The sequence below is a fragment of the Magallana gigas genome, chromosome 8 (assembly GCF_963853765.1).
Source record: "Magallana gigas chromosome 8, xbMagGiga1.1, whole genome shotgun sequence".
NCBI lineage: Eukaryota > Metazoa > Mollusca > Bivalvia > Ostreida > Ostreidae > Magallana > Magallana gigas.
This window is the reverse complement of record NC_088860.1, coordinates 6382791-6402847: the sequence shown is the minus strand read 5'-3', so window position 1 is coordinate 6402847 and position 20057 is coordinate 6382791. Positions and strand designations below refer to the sequence as shown.

At 34.3% G+C, this 20057-nt stretch overlaps 3 protein-coding genes across 5 annotated transcripts; 1 reads left to right on the top strand and 2 right to left on the bottom strand.

The window, feature by feature from the left end:
- Positions 1–2805: 2805 nt before the first annotated feature.
- Positions 2806–12862, bottom strand: LOC117680504 (DNA polymerase delta subunit 3-like). 3 transcript variants are annotated; one of them, XM_066068481.1, is made up of 14 exons: positions 12713–12862; positions 12306–12361; positions 12102–12207; positions 10486–10593; positions 10249–10313; positions 9991–10075; positions 9668–9883; positions 9485–9527; positions 9299–9386; positions 9016–9062; positions 8817–8882; positions 3865–4062; positions 3441–3532; positions 2806–3218 (listed from the first exon to the last, which is right to left on the bottom strand). In XM_066068481.1, the coding sequence occupies exons 1-14, from the start codon at positions 12773–12775 to the stop codon at positions 3129–3131; spliced, it is 1323 nt and encodes a 440-aa protein (XP_065924553.1). In that variant the 5' UTR covers positions 12776–12862; the 3' UTR covers positions 2806–3128. The 3 variants fall into 3 exon arrangements, with proteins under 3 accessions (XP_065924553.1, XP_065924552.1, XP_065924554.1); XM_066068480.1 differs by having other exon boundaries at positions 2806–3221; positions 12713–12861; XM_066068482.1 differs by having other exon boundaries at positions 2806–3221; positions 12108–12207; positions 12713–12860.
- A 46-nt stretch (positions 12863–12908) lies between these two features.
- Positions 12909–15969, top strand: LOC105343554 (leucine carboxyl methyltransferase 1). Its single transcript, XM_034474246.2, has 6 exons — positions 12909–13235; positions 13316–13499; positions 13775–14016; positions 14466–14575; positions 14975–15058; positions 15625–15969. The coding sequence occupies exons 1-6, from the start codon at positions 13035–13037 to the stop codon at positions 15746–15748; spliced, it is 945 nt and encodes a 314-aa protein (XP_034330137.1). The 5' UTR covers positions 12909–13034; the 3' UTR covers positions 15749–15969.
- A 392-nt stretch (positions 15970–16361) lies between these two features.
- Positions 16362–19567, bottom strand: LOC105338626 (zinc finger protein 569). Its single transcript, XM_011443830.4, has 2 exons — positions 17863–19567; positions 16362–16964 (listed from the first exon to the last, which is right to left on the bottom strand). The coding sequence occupies exons 1-2, from the start codon at positions 19534–19536 to the stop codon at positions 16506–16508; spliced, it is 2133 nt and encodes a 710-aa protein (XP_011442132.3). The 5' UTR covers positions 19537–19567; the 3' UTR covers positions 16362–16505.
- Between the last annotated feature and the right edge of the window lie 490 nt (positions 19568–20057).

The following is a 20057-nucleotide window of genomic DNA, read 5'->3' as shown; positions in this document are numbered from 1 at the left end:
AAAGGGGTATCACAAATCAAAGATACCCCTCCTTCTTCATTTGCAGTCATTTCGGTTGGAATAACCAATGGATACTGCAAATCTATGTATGTGAAATCCAGTCCTTTTCCAATGTCTTTCAAGGACAACGAGCGGAGATCTCTAAGAGCTTCAAGATTACCCAAAACTCTGATGTTACGACTCATAATTTTACTTATAAAGACCTGTTTCCTTGCTAATTCCGTTACTTGCTTCTTTAACTTAGACAAAAACTGTTTCTCCATCAAATTTGCTTTTAGAATGGTTGCACAGATTTTACAGTCCCTTTATTGATCGTCCTCGCAGCTATATAAGTGACAGTTACTAATATGTTTCCTAACAGTCTCGAACAATGTTGCATTTTGCCAAAAATTCCATTGAAGCCTGGAGAACATTCGCGAATACACGGGCATTATTTTATAATACAGCAGCGCTGTTTGGGCATGAAGACGGTTTAATTTCTCGATAAAATCTATGGTACGATGGAACTTATGAAGATGAGAAGTTTTCCAACAAACGTAAGCCTTACAATCCTTACAGAAAAACTCACATCTCAGGGAATGGATGGAACACAGGGGAATAGCGGTATTGGTGGTGTGTTTGTCCCGGTACCTCACAACGTCATGGAGACTGAAAAACCGCAAGTGGGCTGAAATACAGCGTTTACACAGATCCAATCGACAAGTCTTGCAAAAGTAAACGGGACTGTTGTCACAGGAGAAGGTATCACAAATTCTGCACTTCTGTATCACAGTGACTGACATTATCAAAGTTGAGAATATGAAAACGGTTAAAAAAGACTTCGTGAACAATAAAACGCTTATGTCATGAGTTTTATTCAATAGCCTAAAACAATTGCATGCGCATGATAAACAATACTCTTTGAATTTAAAGATCCCACTGAAGTCGAGTGTGTCTGTATAGCATGGTAACAAATTGAGTCGTAATAATTTGTTAGGTTTTCACATACCCTTTTCCCTACAGAAACAACGTTACTGTGTACATGTTCACTGCGGTTTGCAATGCCCCAAATGTTCAGAGGGTCCGAGTTAAACTTAATTAATTAAATGCGTTGCAGGCATGAACAGAACAGATGAAGGAACAGCCTTTATCACACGTGAAGGTTACCATGGTAATTATAGTCTACATAAAAGTCCGAAGTCAGCCCGTGCCCCCATACTGACTTTACATGAATACTTGGAATCATACGGTATGAACACTGGATCGTGGAGATATTAGTCTTGTCAATCAAGACTTAATTAATTTTTTCAAAAGAAATGAAGCAAAAATATACCGTGGATGTTCATGTAAATATAAACAGAAAACCATACACGTATGTACAGGCAAGTTTAATGATAGTACGATAATTACGATAAGTAATTGATTTACTTATAAACTTTATAATTTCCCTCGATTAGTTCGATAAACATTTAATTGTGTAAATTAAAATCCAGAAAATTTAAGCACATCTTCGTTACGTGTCCTAATGCACAAACGAAAATCAAGTCGGAAAACTTGAAGAGATTGGATGGTCAAGAATGTTATCCATGAAAAATTAAATACTTTGGTATTCATCTCCTTCATGAGATTATTTAAACAATGAAATGCTTTCTTTGGTGATTCCTGCGGGATATGAAGGTGGCGACATATCAGAAAAAATACAAAACGTTAGCGGGTTATTTAAATTTTTTCCGCAATGATCGCTACCTTCAAAACCCGCATGAATCATAAAAAAAAGCATTTGCTTGTTTAATTAATCTCATGAAGGAGATTTTTATTGTTATTATTTTATTGTTCATGTTTACATATTTCTTTTAAAAAATTAATAAACTGATCGCAAAAGTAAGATAAATGAAATTATTGTTAAGGACAGACGAGATGTTCCTCAATTTTATATAATTTTCCTTGATATTTTATTCCTTATTTATTATATAATTATGAAATTACGAAGTGGAAATCTTTACATTGTGGAGATAGGAAAAAATATGAACTTTATTATAAAAAAATAAGAGTTCGTTAGAAAAAAAATTTGGCAACGCAAAAAGTACAGATTTTCATGACATCGCCAGAGCAATGCAGATATGCTGCAACATAACAAGAGGAAAATCCTGAACTGATTTTAACGAAAAAATCTATTTGCCATTTCTCCTACAGCTGTCATTCCTATTGTTACTACTTATTGACAGCTATCGTAATCACATGACCATCATACTGTTGTGAGTTTTTTTAATAGTTCATGGTTATATTTGATAAGTTGTGGATATTGCGTGGGTGAGCGACATGGCCCCTGACCTCTTGTTTTATAACAAAGTTATCTGGAAAACACACAAAGAAATTGTCATCTACAAGTAGATGAAACAGTCTGTCCGTTAAGTTGCAAGCAAATAACGTACATCAAATTTTCATCATAAAATCAGGTATTAAAAATTGTTTAATTTATTCTTGAAAATGTCTCTGGATTTCAACTTAAAATCAAGCTGCAAATGAATATATATAACAATTTTAATTGTTTAAATTCATTATTATTATACCATGCAATCCACACTGATCAGTTGTTTGTGTATCCAAAGTACAGTTAAAGTTGAACGGCAACCACCAATATACGATACCAGTATATCATCAGTTATTTTTTTTATACCATCTTAGGGGTGAAGTCTTATCTTTTTCATTTGAAAGAGAAAGTACTAGCATAATTTGAAATATAATGAATCATTGGTTTGTATGTTAAAGTAGTACGACATGACCACTTCTTTTATTGTAACAATTTTATGCTTTTTATCCACACACAATAAATTCTACTTGTTTCTATAAATAAATATGACAAATTGACCAGCATGTTCTAGACAAAAGGAGACTTTTGTCTGACAATACAGCACTTGATGTCTTGGTAATTCACACAATAAATTCTACTTGTTGTTTAAATAAATATGACAGAATTGACCAGCATGTTCTAGACAAAAGGAGACTTCTGTCTGACAATACAGCACTTGATGTCTGAGTAATTCACACAATAAATTCTACTTGTTGCTATAAATAAATATGGGAGAAATGAACAGCATGTTCTAGCCAACAAGAATTCTAGGTCTGACAAGGGAGCACTTGACGATTGTCTATTTCTTGGAAAAGAAAGAGGATAACGAGGTTTGTTTCTTGCTGCCTGTTGAGGGGGGAGACTTCTTCTTTGGTGAGGCCTTCTTCTTCTTCTGAAAGTTATATAGAATCTGTGTTCAAAGTGATTCTTCCAATACTTTGACATATTTTCAACAATCTCTTTCTTAATATAATAATTCATCAATCTATACACATCTCAATAAAAAAACCCACACAACCTTTAAAGGTTAAAGAGGCAGGGAATCGTCTTTTACATGTAGCTTTCATGTGACATATTACTTTATGGGACTTATATAAAGCCAAATACCAACCTGCGGAGATGAGGGTTTGGGGGTTTCCTTCACAGGGGGAGGCTCGGCATCGGAGGCATCGGTAGACTCACTTTCCCAAACCTTTTCGGTCACTGAAAATCAAACCACGTAGCATTTCATGTAAAACACCATAAACTGTGTTTTTATTAATATTCATGGGTATAGATTTCAATGGATTAAGTAAAAAATCAACTTAGGATACATAAATTTGTGGCCAATGATCCTGTTAATGTAGTTGGTTATGAGATATTGAATTTCAATAAACATTTAATTTTGTGGATCAACTCGACAGCAAAATCCAAGAAAATTAATATTGATATTTAAAATATTGATAAAACCACAATGATTGGATTCCACTAATCTTTAAATCATTTATTTTGTTATAAATATTATATCTTTACTGTTAAAATGTGACAATGCCTACCCATGTATCCATCTTCATCCATAAAAGTCTTGGGAACTAACTTTCTCCTGCGTTTTCTGTGTTTCTCTCCATTTTGAGAGGGTTTGACAGAGACTTCCTGTTTCTTGGGACTTTCTTTCTCTGGGGTGTCAGGGACAGGGGAGGGCTCCCTTGTAGGACTAGGGACAGGACTAGGGACAGGGCTTTCATAATCCATTTCTGGAAAAGAGGAGACCTTATTGAAAACACGACTCAAATGGAGCAAGAACAAGCAGATGTCTGCATTGAATCACTCATCTGAGGAAAAAGTCAGTGACCACAGGAAGAATCTGTCTTTCAAAGTACCGGAATTTTAAATCGGAAAATATTCTAACATATACAGTTTTATAATCATTAAATACATTACTGAAAGGTCTAACTCATGTTCTACACATATCTGATTTCATCTTCAGATGCAAAACTTTTACTTTACATGTTACACTACTCTTTGTCGAGAGATACTACAAAGAAAATCAAAATACATGCAGTAAGTAAACAAGAGGCCCATGGGCCACATCGCTCACCTGAGGAACAATAGGTATGATAAAATCAGCTTAATGGAGTCATAATACAAACTATCTGGACAATGTACAATAATACATGTAGATCCTGTATGAATAAAATCCATTTTCCCCTGGATATTCTTATGTTTATAATCATTAGTCCCTTTTCTAACAAGATGATTTTATAGTCTTATCATATGTTGAGTATTGCAGTTCTCAAAATGATCCTTAACAATAGTTTATATATTAGATATAAACGTACATCAAACTATGAACCTTCTTGGGAGGCCAAAGAATTGTCCTGGGGCCAAAGTCTTAACAATTATAAAGAAACATCTGGCTGATTAGTTTCTGAGAAGATTTTTAAAGATTTACCCTATATATTCCTTTGTTAAATTTTGACCCCCCCATTGTGGCCCCACCCTACCCCTGGGGATCATGATTTTCACAACCATGAATCTACACTACCTGAGGATGCTTTCACACACGTTTCAGCTTTCCTGGCTGATTAGTTTCTGAGAAGAAGATTTTTAAAGATTTACTCTGTTTATTCCTATCTAAAACATCGACCTCCCATTGTGGCCCAAACCTACCCCCAGGGTTATGATTTTCACAAATTTGAATCTACACTACCTGAGGATGCTTCCACACAAGTTTCAGCTTTCCTGGCTAATTAGTTTGTGAGAAGAAGATTTTTAAAGATTTACTCTATTTAATCATATGTTAAACTTCGACCCCCCATTGTGGCCCCATTCTACCCCCAGGGGTTATTATTTTCACAACTTTGAATCTACACTACCTGAGGATCCTTCCACACAAGTGTCAGCTTTCCTGGCCGATTAGTTTCTGAGAAGAAGATTTTTAAAGATTTATTCTATATATTCCTATGTAAAACTTCGATCCTTCATTGTGGCCCAACCCTACCTCCGGGGATCATGATTTTCACAAATTTGTATCTACATTACCTGATGATGCTTTCACACAAGTTTCAGCTTTCCTGGCTGATTAGTTTCTGAGGAGAAGATTTTTAAAGATTTACTCTATATATTCATTTGTTAAACTTCGACCCCCCATTGTGGCCCCACCCTCAGGTGAGCTAAAAAGGTTAAGTTTACAATACAATAAGTTGTTAAAGTTGGTTTCTGGAAGAACAGACTTTGAAAATTTTCTTAATAAATATTGACAAATATTTTACTTTTTTAAGCTTTAGTTTTTAAGATCTGTGTACAAACATAGAATTGTGAGCAAATCGCTGTATCTTGCTTATAATTCGAAGCTTAACACTCAAATATGGTTAGTAAATAGAAATTGTAAACTAGAGGTACTGTGAGCAAGCTCACAATTGATACCCCCCGCTAAGAAAAAAATCATAACGGTGTATTTTTGCTATTATAGAAAATATTGGATGAATCTATTTCACTGTCCATTTTCTATAAATAACAACTGCTTTATTTTTGAAAACTGTTAATTTTTAGCTTCTAATATTTCCATTAAAACAAGACATGACACAGACAGAATTTAGCTTTTTTGAAACAATGACCTTGAACTTTCTCAATTGACCTTGGGTCAAGGTCATGACAAACCCTTTAATCATAAGCAATATTGTGTGAAGTAAGAACTTCCAATGTTTCCCCATAAGAAAGATATGGACCGGACACAAATTTTGCACTTTTTCTGCCAGTGACCTTGACCTTGCCCGAATGACCTTGAGTCAAGGTCATGACAAACCCTTTAATCATAAGCAATCTTTGTGTGAAGTAAGAACTTCAAATGTTTCTCCATAAAAAAGATATGGACCGGACACGAATTTTGCACTTTTTCTGCCAGTGACCTTGACCTTGCCCAAATGACCTTGGGTCAAGGTCATGACACACCCTTAGGTCATAAGCAATCTTTGTGTGAAGTAAGAACTTCCAATGTTTCTCCATAAGAAAGATATGGACCGGACACGAATTTTGCACTTTTTCTGCCAGTGACCTTGACCTTGCCCAAATGACCTTGGGTCAAGGTCATGACACACCCTTAGGTCATAAGCAATCTTTGTGTGAAGTAAGAACTTCCAATGTTTCTCCATAAGAAAGATATGGACCGAGAAGAATTTTGCACTTTTTCTGCCAGTGACCTTGACATTGCCCGAATGACCTTGGGTCAAGGTCATGACACACCCTTAGGTCATAAGCAATCTTTGTGTGAAGTAAGAACTTCCAATGTTTCTCCATAAGAAAGATATGGACCGGACACGATTGCACAGACGGACAGACAGACAGACAGACAGACAGACAGACGGACGGACGGACGGACGGACGGACGGACGGACAAGGTGATTCCTATATACCCCCCCAAACTTTGTTTGCGGGGGGTATAACAATTAAACACAAGAAACATGCACTACATGTATAACAAATAAAGAACACAATTTATTTTTTCGAAATGAATCATATATATATACATGTATATACCTACATATTTCCGTCAGCGATATCAAACTCTATTTAAACTGAATAAACTCGAAAAAATGCCGAGCATCTCAACAAAACCTATTGCATTAATCTACATGTACCATTACGCAAAAGATAATGCCGAATTACCGATAGAATGAATTGTATTTAAGTACCCGTCCCCTACATCCGATTTTGCTTAACTTGCGCAGGTAAACAGTTAACTGTTTGATTTACCGAAGTCTCTGTTTGATTTGATACGTAAAAATCACGAAATACAGACGATAGTTTCCAGGTTACAAAGCATAATCAGTCTGGGCAGACTCCGAAAACGGAGTTAACGGAAGTGATTTCTCAAAAGAAAAAATACTCCGAAAAAGGAGTTCGGCGCATGCGCAGTTAATCAAAATATCCCATTTTTACGTAAAAACAGGGCACTCAGGAAAATTGATCGTGCAAAGCGGATTATTCATATGCAGGTCTGAAAATACGTTTAAATGCTTTATAAGACATGTTTCAACAGAATGTATTTGGCAAAAATATACGTTCGTTGGGCAAATCAAATTTTATTTGCTGTCAAAGTTGGTCAATTCTGTTTCCGATGACGAAGCCAATAAAGTGAATAAATTAATGTTTTTTTCCATGATTTCACTATTATTAAAGATAATTTATGTGCTAGGGTGTGAAATACACTATTAATGTTAGTTTTTTTTATCCCGTTTGTAGTTTTGATCACGCGCTGACTCGCCAAGTCGGCACTTCTTAAAACCTTGTATACATCGTAGTTTTGTCGTATTTTTAAAAAAAAAACATCATTTATATTAAAGGATTGAATACTTACATTAGTGCAACATTTAATTTTCAATTTCCATACTTCCAAGTCTTAATTTGAAGTCTGATTTTCTTATAAGTCCTGGTCGACCACGTATGAGTTTTATTATTTGTATGTATCTTTCCTGTTGTTTACCGAAACATTTCAACATTTTTTTTAAGGTATAATTTTAAGATTAATCATTTCTGAGTTGTTTCCATATTTTTTTCACGCTTCTGAAGGATTTAAATTTATTTTCCAATCACGTTTTTATGGGAAAGGGAGGCAACTCTCCATTATTTACATTAGCTACAAAACGGAAGTTGAGAAAATCGCAATGCATGACGGTGCCAAATACTCCGTTTTCGGAGTTTACTCCTTTTTCGGAGTCCGCCCAGACTGATAATGAGAACGAAACGAAAATCAGAACAAGCTAACACCAACGTCATGTGTGAAAACTGTCAACGCATTGAAATATTTAGCCTCAATTTACTTCACAAAATCGGCACCAATATATTTTGTATGTTTCAAAATTTCCCTTCATACGCGAACTGTTGCACAACAAGCAAATTCATCATAGTCAGATCGACCCTTTTTCGTATAATGTCATGGCTGCTTTAAACAAAGAACCTCGTTTTAGAAGTATGGAATCATTTTACCGGATGCCGAACCCGAAGCTATTAAACTGATTGAAACACGCATTTCCTTTATTATTATTTTCGTAATAACTCAGATTTGAAACAAAATTTCCACTTAATTTTTGCAATTTATATTTTCCTTCCCATAAGGATAATTTATGCTAAACTATGTTGAATTTGCCTCGGTAGTTCTTGAGAAGAAGATTTTTAAAAATGCACCCCCCTTTTTCTACAGTTTCAAGGTTTTCTCCGCTTTGAATACAGATCAAACTTTTATTTCTGCAATTTATATTCGCCCTCCCATAAGGATGATTTGTGCCAAATTTGGTTGAAATTGGATAAGCGGTTTTAGAGAAGAAGTTCAAAATGTAAAAAGTTTACAGACGGACAGACGGACGGACAGACGGACGACGGACAAAATGTGATCAGAATAGCTCACTTGAGCTTTCAGCTCAGGTGAGCTAAAAAGGAACGTTATTGTTCTTAAGCCAATACTTAAATACATTCATTAAACGTTACCATTTTCATCATTATTCTGTCTTACCTTCCTCACTGCTCTCTGACATCTCAATCCTGATCCTCCGCCTCTTTTTCTTGTTACTTTCTTCATCTACAAACATATACATGCATGTATCTTCAATGCAATATTTCAATCTAGAAAATAAGTTTTCTATCAGTAGACAAATTTCAATACATCAGCACATCTCAAATCAGTGATTAAACGCTAAAACTATTTCAAATACCTGAGTCTCCATTCCTGGCCTGTTTGGATCTCTTCCCCTTGCCATTTCTATTCAAGACATATGCTAGTTTTATTGCAATGGAACGAAATTCATATATTCAATGAGGAAATTTAACTATCAATTGAATTCTAAAGTTTACTTCCAAATGCATTGCTTAATATTATTATTAAAAGCATAACTTAATTAAATCATTTTCAAGAAAATCAAACTTTTTTTTATATCAGTCAAAGAGATTTGCAACAGAATCTATATATGAACTAGCAAGAAACGGAATAAAGCTTACTGTTTTGGCTTCGTATCTTTTTTCTTTTCAGCTTCTTCCTCATTTTCCTCTTTCTTAACTTCCATGGTCTTTGGTGCGGCCTTTTTACCTGTAAATAGCCAACATTGATGTTTACAATCTATACATGTATTAAATGTTATCATTTATAAAGTAAATGTGTCTTTTAAACATTTTAATGTACAATACCTGTGTGATTGGCAAAAAAGTTTGCAACACCTTTTTTGGCATCCTTGGAAAAAGAAAAAGAAAAGAATTATATATTCGAACATACATGTATAATATAGGCGACAATTGTTATTGCTTCAAATTTTTTTTTTGATAATTAAAAGGAATAAAGCATGTACATAATAAATAAGTTACATGTGTCACCTTCTGATTTTTCTTGTCAGCTTTGCCTGCAGTGGTGGTCCCATTAGTCTCAGCCTTAATTTCTTGCTTTTTACTAGCATCAGCCTTTTTACTAGCATCAGCCTTTTTAGTAGCTGCATTGGCAAACATTCCTGCAATACCCCCTTTCTTAGCATCTTTCTTGGTGTTTGAAGAAGAATGACCATTTGTTGAAGCTGCAGATGAGGTTCCAGAGACCTGAAGTACATTTTGATCCTTACAGGCTGACTAAACAACTCGGGGGAATTATATATATTTAGCAAGTGAACCTTATGTTTCAGTAAGATTATAGGGACTGTACAAACTTTGGTTTCTTCCTGAGCTGTCTTTATGGGTGGTCTCTTTGCTTCTGATGATGGCTGAGCTTTTTCATATTTAATAGATCTGTACCTAAATAACCCATTCTTATGTGTAAATGCATAAATCTTTTCTAAATAAATCTTTAAAATCAAATTATTTACGTAATACAGTATCGTAGCCATGTTTGATTTTTTGTAAAGCAGTACTACTGATTTTAGAATTATGATATTGGCCACTAATTTGAAACAAAATGCAACACTTACTTGTGAATTTCAAACAAATTCTCTTTCACACAATCATAATCAGCTAAATAGAGAGAATTTGAGTCCTGCAAAAGAATGCAAATCACTTTACTTGTGCTCTTCAAATATTTCTATTAATATCAAACCAAAAACTTTTTCAAGCTAGAAAAAAAATTGTTTACCGGTATCTGTATATTAAAATTATTTAAAAATAACACTGAAATGGGGCATCAGAATAAGAGTTTTCGCAACAACTACCTTAAGGCCGGCCTTTTGTACACTGTACACATGGATACTATGGACAGTGGTCAGAGAGTTTTTAAAAGTCTCCAATTCCTCTTCAGGGATAACTGTGCATGTATATGTCTGTGATGAAAAATATACATTGTACATAACCTAGAATTCAAAGCTCTCATACATATTACTTAAAGTTTATGCAAAGTTAATTCAAAATAATTAAAACTATAAAAATCTGAGATAGATTAGAGTTGTTTCAAGCATATTAGGATGCTATTTTTCTAACCAGTAGATGAGTGAAGAATAGTTTCACTAACATGTTGTTATTCAAAACAGCATTTCTCAATTCTGGGGACATTACACATATATTACCTATTTTAGTACTGGCCATAAAGATAGTAGAAAGTTATCTGTCCCCTAAGACAGCAGATAATATATCATGAGATGGAGTTGGGTTACAGTCAAGGGGGAAAATAAATCTGAGTGAAGAATAGTTTCACTGACATGTTGTTATTCAAAACAGCATTTCTCAATTCAGAGAACAATAAATATAATATACTTATTTACTGGCCATAAGGATAATAGAAAGTTAACTGTCTCGAAAGACAGCAGCTATATATCATGAGATGGAGTTGAGTTACAGTCAAGGGGTAAATAAACCTGATATTGTCCAAATAGTCAGTGAATCCCAAAGAAAAAGAAAAACTTCCATTTTTCAACAATGCAAAGTTTGTTGTTGGTTAAAGATTTCCAGTTATTGGACAAATTATAATTTAACGTAAAAACTATAATAACATCAGAAGAGTTCCAGAATGCTGCCAGTAAATAGTTTTAATAACATTTCCCTACGGGCATTTAGCACAGAAGCTAGTGCTACAGGTTGTTAAATGAAATTGCAAGTTTATTTGTTGTAAATTTAAAAAGAATACACAAAGAAATGATAAACCAGTTAATCAATGCGAGTACCTCAGGTCCAGTAGAATCTCCAGATTTAGCTATATAGCTTGAATAAGCTAAATAGCTTTATTAAGCTATTCAGAGTAGCTTCATTTAGCTATTTTGTCATACATTTTTCTTAAATGTGTAATTATTTCAGTATGTATAAAAAATCACACTTTAGTGCAGTGATAATTTTCAACTTTGAACTGTTCTGTAAACAATGCATGTAAAGATTACTTATAAGTTTGTGTCTCCTTAAGAGACTTTGCACTAAAAGTTTTGGGGCAACTGATTAATGACCACACAGTTACTTCTTGAATGAAATATAAAGGAGGTCAGTTATGGTGAACAAGATAATTGATTGGTAATAATTTATCACAATGAGAAAAAATCATACTTATCCACGCCTCATTGCACACAAAGTGGTGAACAGTTACCCAAACAATGGAAATATATTTTTTGCTTAAAAGTGTTTAAAAGTTGCAGTGTTAAAACTACCTTTAATTTGGGTCAAGTTTATAATGGTCAATGACGCAAATATGAGTAGCAAGTTAATTGCGATTTTTCATCCATTTCTTACAATAAATATTTTCTTCAAAAACTGCATATAAATAGCTTTTTTAAGCTATTTTGATATGCTTTATAAAGCTATATAGCTTTTTCAAGCTATATAGCTAAATCAAGAGATTGTACTGGACCTGTACCTGGCATCCATCCACAGACTTGCACATTCCCGACACAAAGTAAGTTGCTGTTACATGGATTTTCTTCTTCTTCTGTTCTTCCACAAATGTGTAAAGCATTCTGAATAAAGTCAAATTTTTAAAATAATAATGACGACTGGACGTATTAGATGGCAATTTTTAAATGCAGAATGCTAAGCACATTATGATTTTACTTACTGTTTAGCCTCATTAACATGGACGTGTAGATTCAGGCTAAGCCATTTGTATGTAACCTGTAAGTGTAAGGAAGCAAAACCTAATGACTTCCTCTGTAATTTAATCATGATCGATACGTATCCGAAAGGATTAGCTAGTAGGACCATGGGGCCCAACTGGCAGTTGTTGTACCGACCTCGTAAGTTGAAAGAACTTGTTTCTGACAATTTTGTTTATCACACTATACATATACAATGAAAGATGTTCAAATCAACTGACAGTAGCTTTATTCCAGAAATATCTACTTTCATTTCAACAATAACTAAGTTTCACAGACGTTATCAATGCTTTCACTTGCAATTGTAAACAACATATGAAGCTCATAATACAGTAGAATATATGAAAACCCATAACTATTGTTTACATACGATTTTTCCTTCATCGTTTACGTATTCCTCTAAGTTCTCCAAATACATTGAATCTGTCGCCATTGTTACTTCCCGCGCTTATTGTTTACATCCGGATTTTACTTTCATTTTCGTTTAAGGTATTTTATTTCCCGAATTCTTGTTTTAGTATGTCAGTGTTCAATTTGTTAAATAAGAATAAAATTATTCCTAATAAATCCAATTTTTCTATTTTAACTTTGCGTCACGTATACTTCGAGAGTTTCTTGAGATGTAAACTGTCATGGTGGCCAAAGTGGTGGTCTGCAAGTTAATTTAAGAAAACTTAAATCTTTTCGTCAATATGGCAAGCGATGACGGTGTCATTTTAACAAATGATGATGCAGCACAATGTAAGCGCTATGCAGTGGAGAAGAAATACTGGAGTGATCCTTATATTTCTCTCCTGACGTCCAGAAGCTCTGCCAAACATGCTCCCGAAATCAGTCGCGGCTACTATGCCAGAGTGACTGCTATGCGTAAACTGTTACACAAATTTCTCATGGTTTGTATGATAGAAAATTCGTTAATATACCTTTTTTTTATATACAGAGCATTATTATATCCAGTTATATTATTTTATAGTTGACAGATAGGAATTGCCAAGTTGTCAATCTTGGTGCTGGATCAGATACAAATTACTGGTTGTTAAAAGAATTGGATTTATTCCCTAAGTCTTTCATAGAAATGGACTTTAAGTCTGTGACAGCGAGGAAAGTTGCCCAAATAAAACGCCATGAAGTGCTTTTACAAACCATTGCTTCTGAAGGTAAGTGCCCGAAATCATCTGATTGACTTGTAGGATATTGGGCTATACAAGAATTGTGGTTGAATCCATGTTTAGTCACATTCTGTATTGATTTGTTCATTTATTTTTAACTTTATTGTTAGATAACAGAACAAGTACATTAAGATATAAATTTGTAACATATTCTCTCACATTTAAAGGGTATCAAAGATCTTTGCATATTGATTTAATTTTACATTATTTTTATCTTTTAAAATACCAATTTCTTATTGCTTTTTTTTTTAATTTTTCTATAGATGAGGATATAAGACTGAGCAAGTCAGAAATTCACGGAAGCGACTATCACCTAGTGGATGCTGATTTGTCCATTCTGTCTCAAGTGGAGAAGAAGTTACACGAGTCAGGGATAGATAAAAATTTACCAACATTATTCATGGCAGAGTGCGTTCTAGTTTACATTGATAACCTGAAAACCAAGGAACTATTGAAATGGATTGCAGATCAGTTTCCTGTTGCTATGTTTATCAACTATGAACAGGTAAGAAATTGAAAACCATATGGTATTTCACTCAAAGTTTTAATCTATTTTTAAAGTACACATATGTAATCTTTTATAGTGGCGAACGTGTGGTATTTTTTTTTATGTGTACATGTATTAATTTATTAAGCTTTCAAATTCGAATATAAATTTTCCTTGTAAGGATATTTACTTCTTAAGTTTGTTACTGACTGTCAACGGAAATGTGTCAGGTTGTTAAAGTCCATAGAGAGCTTCCTTGAAATGTAACAACCTGACATACTTCTCTAGACAGTCAGTAATAAACCTGATATGTGTTTTGTTTTGTTGAGGACTGTAACTGTGTATGCTAATAAACTAAAAAAAAATAGAGAAAATGAAAAATAATAAAATTTAGGTTTATACTCTCCATTCCAGGATATTTTCATATTTTATGTGTTAATGTCACAATTAGAACTGATCTCTCCCAGGTAAACATGGCAGATCGGTTTGGTGATATTATGATAGAGAATTTAAAGTCAAGAGATTGCTTCCTGGCTGGAGTGGAACATTGTAAAAGTTTAGAGACCCAGAAACAGAGGTGGGCATCACATCAGTAGTCCTACATTAAGACATTCTTTAATGCTTGGATTAGCATGTTACTAAATTATTTATATACCAGGTAATGAATGCACTACTTGGATTGTAAAATGTCATTTTACAAACATTTTACAAACATTTTATAAAATTGTTCATATATGTTCATCAATGCGAGTTAGAATATTGTAGAAACATAAATTTTCAAGGGGATAAAATTTCTTTGTTTTGTTATCCAAATTGGCTTTGTGGGAATTCATTGTATGAAATAATGCATAAAGTTTTGTTGAAGATTTTAACAAAATTTGATCCCCAGCAAAATTTTCTGCTTTTACAGTACTGTTTTTAAAATTAATCATTGAGTATGTTATGTTGCACTCCTGTTTCAACATTTTTTTGACAGGTTTCTTGATGTTGGATGGGAGGGTGCTGATGCCATGGAAATGTTACAGATTTATAAATGTCTGCCACAGGTCGATGTCCACAGGTGAGTGATAAGACAGTCAGTGATAAGACAGTCAATGTCAAGATCCAAGATTTCTAAGTGATTTCTTGCTCATTCTATGGAATTATTTAAATTTGTGGGGAACATATTTTGTAATAGATACTGATTAGTAGCTAATATTATACACAAAAAAATGCTGGTGACCAAAATATGTTCTGACCTTAACCCAAAGTCATTTGGTGAAGTCCAAAACTAGTATATTGATACAAAAAAATTTCTCAGTGGGATTTATCATTGTGCCCTTAATACCTCTAATTATTACACCACTTATGCATTCATGTATTTTTTGCTTACTGGTTACTAGTTCAATTGATTACTTTAATTTTGCTTTAAATACAGTAATTCTAATAGTGTATAAATTATGAAGCATTCTTTTCTATAATATATACATGTGTATTTTAAATAAACGGTTGTATCAGAACATTTTTTAAAGCATAGTTGATATGAGTACCTGTAAATGTATATTGCAGAGTACTTGTTCAATTGGTACTTGCTTAATATGTAGAATCCCGTTTTCCTAAAGATTACACTAAAATGTACCCTTTTAGGATAGAGAGATTAGAATTTATGGATGAAAAAGAACTCTTGGAGCAACTTTTGAGCCATTACTGCCTGGCTTGGGCGTGGAAGGATCCAAATAACTTAGGAATCGCAGCTTTGGATGTGACATGACGGTAACAAGGGGAACAACTCCACACCTGCCTAAGACTGGCCCTATGCTGCTTTGTGAAATCCTACAGACTTACACAGCTTCATGTTCTCTGTTCCGCCAGTTATCACATATATACAGAATTTATATGTATTTTATACTGCTGTGTTGTGAATTCAGAATCAGTCTTGTTGATGATGTATTGTGGCTGCTTTTATTAAAGATGCAAAATAGTTTATAAAAGTGTTATGACTTAATTTTTTCTTAAAAGTATAATCAATGGATGTAGGCAGTGTGTATTTTCCAGTAGTTATTATTTCGGGTTTAATCAGCCCATTGCTAAATCACTTGCATCAACAAGGAATCTGCCAAGATGCTATGAACAATTATTTCAAATGAATTACTGATCATAACAGTAAAATAATTCAATGAATTTAAAAAACATCCAGAATATCACGTAGTTAGCCTTATCCTTTGTAAGTTCTAGGAAAACTATGAACTTCCATAATGAAATGGAACGAAAAAACATTTCAATCCACAGAACTGATTAAAAACATGAAAATGACAAACTTTTCCCCTTCATTTATAGTGTTGCAACTAGAAAAGAATTCCTTTGGTGTAAAAGGCAACTATTCATTTGGGTAAAAAAGAGAGGAAAAAAATTTAATTAATTAACCGACATGTCCTTTGAGAGATACATACTTTTCATTTGATAAGTAAACAACTTTAATATAAATTAATATTTCATTTGACAAATCATACAGTGACTGAGACATGTATTCACAAATAAGTATTCATAGTGGAGAATTGCTCTGTAATAACATTATCAGTGTCCATAGTGTTCAAGTCTGCAACATTGTCAACCTGAGGATTGTTCTCTTGTTGATCCTGTTTACTTCCACATGAATTAGAATTCAAGGAACTTGCTCGACAGTCTTCATCAGCTTCATGATCAGTTATGCTTGTACCATTCGTCAACTCAACATAGTTTTCACTATCAGCATTCATGTCTTCATTGTCGGTAGCATTAACAGTGTTACTCTCTGAGCCGTCCCTGCTTTCTTGAGTTATTATTGTCTGTTCACCAGAAAGAAGAAGACTGGCTATTTCCTGTGGGATGATAGCTGTCTGGTCAGAACCGGGCTCGATTATAAACTGTGTTGTTCTCTCATGGTTCTCCGAAGACATTGAGTATGAGAAAGTCACCGTCTCCTCAGTATTTGTCAGTTTTCCAGGTACCTAAAGTAGAAGTAAATTAAACCATTTGATTTTAATCAACATGATCAACAGTGATATGAAAATGCTTGGTCAATTTTTATGGATTGCAAAGTTTGTAATGTTTTTACTTAAGTTTACCAATTAGCGTACCGTACATATATGAATTAAACTGTCTTGAGGTGTTGTAACCCAAAGATTGCCCCTGTAAGGAGCCAAAATCTCAAATTCCATATTTACATGTATTAGTTTTATCTTTGTTTGCACAGAGAATTTCTTTTCTTATTTCTAAGTTTAAGGGGCATCGAACTTGACCTATATATTTTGGCAAAATATTTGTTTACATATGCAAATTTTAACTACATATACATCTCTTCAAAAGTTCTATAAAGTTCAAGGGAAAAATCATCGGACCTGGACTAAATTCAAACTTAACCTGGCCTACAATGTATCCATATGTACTATAAACTAACTTTTATGTTTATTTGCAATGACTATACCAGAGAAAAACTGGTTCACGACAACTACTTTTCACAACCAAACTTATTCCCCACTTGTTTTGATGCAACACCAGTACGGTAATACATGTATTCACGAGGAAGAGGCTCTCACCAATATTTCTCGCATGTGAATAAAAGTTGGTTTACAGTATAGAATTTGAGCTGAATGTGTGCAACTGTTGCCAAGAAAAGAGTAGAAAGTTAATGATGATGGAAGTCACGGAATGGGGGTTACGCTATATGCCACAGGCCATTTTACAGTGAGGGCCTCAAAAATTGTCTTTAAACTTAATTTACTTTGAATGTGGTCATCTTGGGTGAGTGTAATCCATAAAATTTGCATGAAATATCTGATCTACCATGAATTGTTATCTATAATGCATATAGATTAAACTCTATGTTAAAATCAAATTTGTGTTTACCTCCAGAGTGGCACTGGTCTCTGTGTTGATTGGCTGACAGATCTGGAGGACTTCCCCAGCTTCATCCACCATTATGATTTTATAGTTCCCAGCTTTCTCTTCATCCAGATCCTCGGACATCTCTGCATCATCTTTCCCTGCTTCTTCCACAGCTTTATCATCCACACATTGATCATGGGCATGTTTGAGATGATGCAATAAGTAAGTCTTCTCTACAAATCCCTGAGAACACTCACTGCAAACAAAAGGAAAGGCATTGTTATGAGCAAAGTGCATGTGCTCCACAAGTTTGGCTTTGTAACAAAAGCTGATTCTGCAGTGAGAACAGAAAAATAAATCTTCATCTGTTCTCCCATATTTGAATCTTCCCCTTGTGTACTGTTCTGGTTTGAAGGCCACATCAGCATGAGACTGCTGCATGTGCTCGAAAAGATGACTCTGTCTTGAAAATCCCATTTTACAATCATCAACACTGCACTGGAATGGATATATATTGAAGTGCACCTGTTGTACATGGGACACCATAGCTGCCTTCAGATTGAATCCCTTGCCACAGTATGAACAATGGAAGCTCTCTGTTGATGGTTTATGTACCAATTCCACATGCCTTGTAAGATTGTATTTGTAGCTAAACCCTTTCTCACAATGTGGGCATTTTAATCGTTTAGATTTGTCTTCACTGTGACAGAGCATATGTCGGTTATACTGGTTTCTTCTGGCAAATCCTTTCTTGCAGACAGCACAGGTAAAGCTGATTTTTTTATTGTGAATCTCATCAATGTGCTGCTTTAAAACGGACTTGTGTTTGAATTTCGCTGGACACAATTTGCACTGATTCTGTTGGCCAGAAGTTTTATGTACATATTTGATATGATTTCTTAGTGTTTTGAAATTCTTATATGTCTTCCTGCACTGCTGACAGTAATTTGTGTTTTGTCTGGAATCACTTATACTGTCATCACTTTCATCATCTAACTCATCTGATTTACTCTGTTGTTTGTCACTTATCCTTCCATCATAAGTAGGATCTTTGAAAGATCCATCTGAACATTCTTGCAAAGGCAGACTGTGTTGATATAAGCCATGTTCATATTCCTCAGCACCAGCCCCTAATGTTGTTTTTAAATCATCTTCATTCTCTTCCACATGATTCAAGTCCTTGTCCATTCTACCGATAGATTTATTTACTTGGTTACCACCTTCACTGTGATCTTCCAGAGAATTTATATCACCATCGATCCCTTTCTCGGCATTCATTATGGACTCTGCGATCCTAACTCCACGTAAACTGTATCTTTTGCCATTTGTTTCAGGAAGAAGTGCCAACTGGTTTCTTTCAGATGAATCAGATTTTCGAGGTCTTCCACGTTTTCTTTTCAAACAGTTGTCTTGAGTTTGGACATCTGGTGTACTGCATTGTATATCGTCGTTTTTGCGAACGTTGGATATAATTATTTGCAGAGCATTCGAACAATTTACCCGTTTTCCAGGTTTGCTAACAGACAAACATAGCATTGTTTCATTGCCGTCCCTTCTCTTAACTCTTGATTCAATATTGCACAAATGAGAGTTAAATAGACAGGTCCACTGACGAATATTATCGCTATGATCATATTTGATCACTTCTGAGAGAAAATGTACAGGCAGAGAAATGTCTAATCCGTCAGCGTTCATATTTTCATTCAAAAGCGAAAGTGAAAATAAGAAGCTTCAAACGGAATCTCGAACCCAAGCTGTAAAGTAAGATATCTGTAATTTGACATATGTTGTAGTCTAATTCTTATTCAGTAACATTCATATTATTTAAAGTTGTTTAATAATAAAGGTTTCAACTAGACTGCAATTATTTATCGTATTGGATTCATTTTTTATCATTACCCAAACCCTTCAACATAAAACAATAAAAACATTTAATATGGTTAACTTACCTTCCCTAATAGTACCCTAAAACTCACTAAAAAGTACCCTTACTATTGAGTGCATACCCTAATCCGGCCTCCCATAGAGGACCCTCATCTCATTGTTTGTCCTTTCTCTCCCTTACTCTCTCATAGAGTACATACATGCACTTGTCCTCAAATAAAGTTCCCTTACCCTCCCAAAGAGTACCCCAACCATCCATAAAGTGCATACCCTAACACTCCCATAACGTGCCCCTACTCTCCCATAAAGTACTGTTACTCTCCCACTGAGTA

Excerpts from the sequence above, each read along its gene's own strand:
- LOC117680504 (XM_066068480.1), bottom strand. The coding sequence starts at position 12,775 with ATGGCGACAGATTCAATGTATTTGGAGAACTTAGAGGAATACGTAAAC. Across the intron at positions 12,362-12,712 it reads TAAACGATGAAGGAAAAATC|GTTACATACAAATGGCTTAG; the intron begins GTATGTAAACAA and ends TTACACTTACAG. Across the intron at positions 9,884-9,990 it reads CAGCTCAGGAAGAAACCAAA|GTCTCTGGAACCTCATCTGC; the intron begins GTTTGTACAGTC and ends AATGTACTTCAG.
- LOC105338626 (XM_011443830.4), bottom strand. The coding sequence starts at position 19,536 with ATGAACGCTGACGGATTAGACATTTCTCTGCCTGTACATTTTCTCTCA. Across the intron at positions 16,965-17,862 it reads AGACCAGTGCCACTCTGGAG|GTACCTGGAAAACTGACAAA; the intron begins GTAAACACAAAT and ends CTTCTACTTTAG.
- LOC105343554 (XM_034474246.2), top strand. The coding sequence starts at position 13,035 with ATGGCAAGCGATGACGGTGTCATTTTAACAAATGATGATGCAGCACAA. Across the intron at positions 13,236-13,315 it reads TGTTACACAAATTTCTCATG|TTGACAGATAGGAATTGCCA; the intron begins GTTTGTATGATA and ends ATTATTTTATAG. Across the intron at positions 14,017-14,465 it reads TGTTTATCAACTATGAACAG|GTAAACATGGCAGATCGGTT; the intron begins GTAAGAAATTGA and ends GATCTCTCCCAG.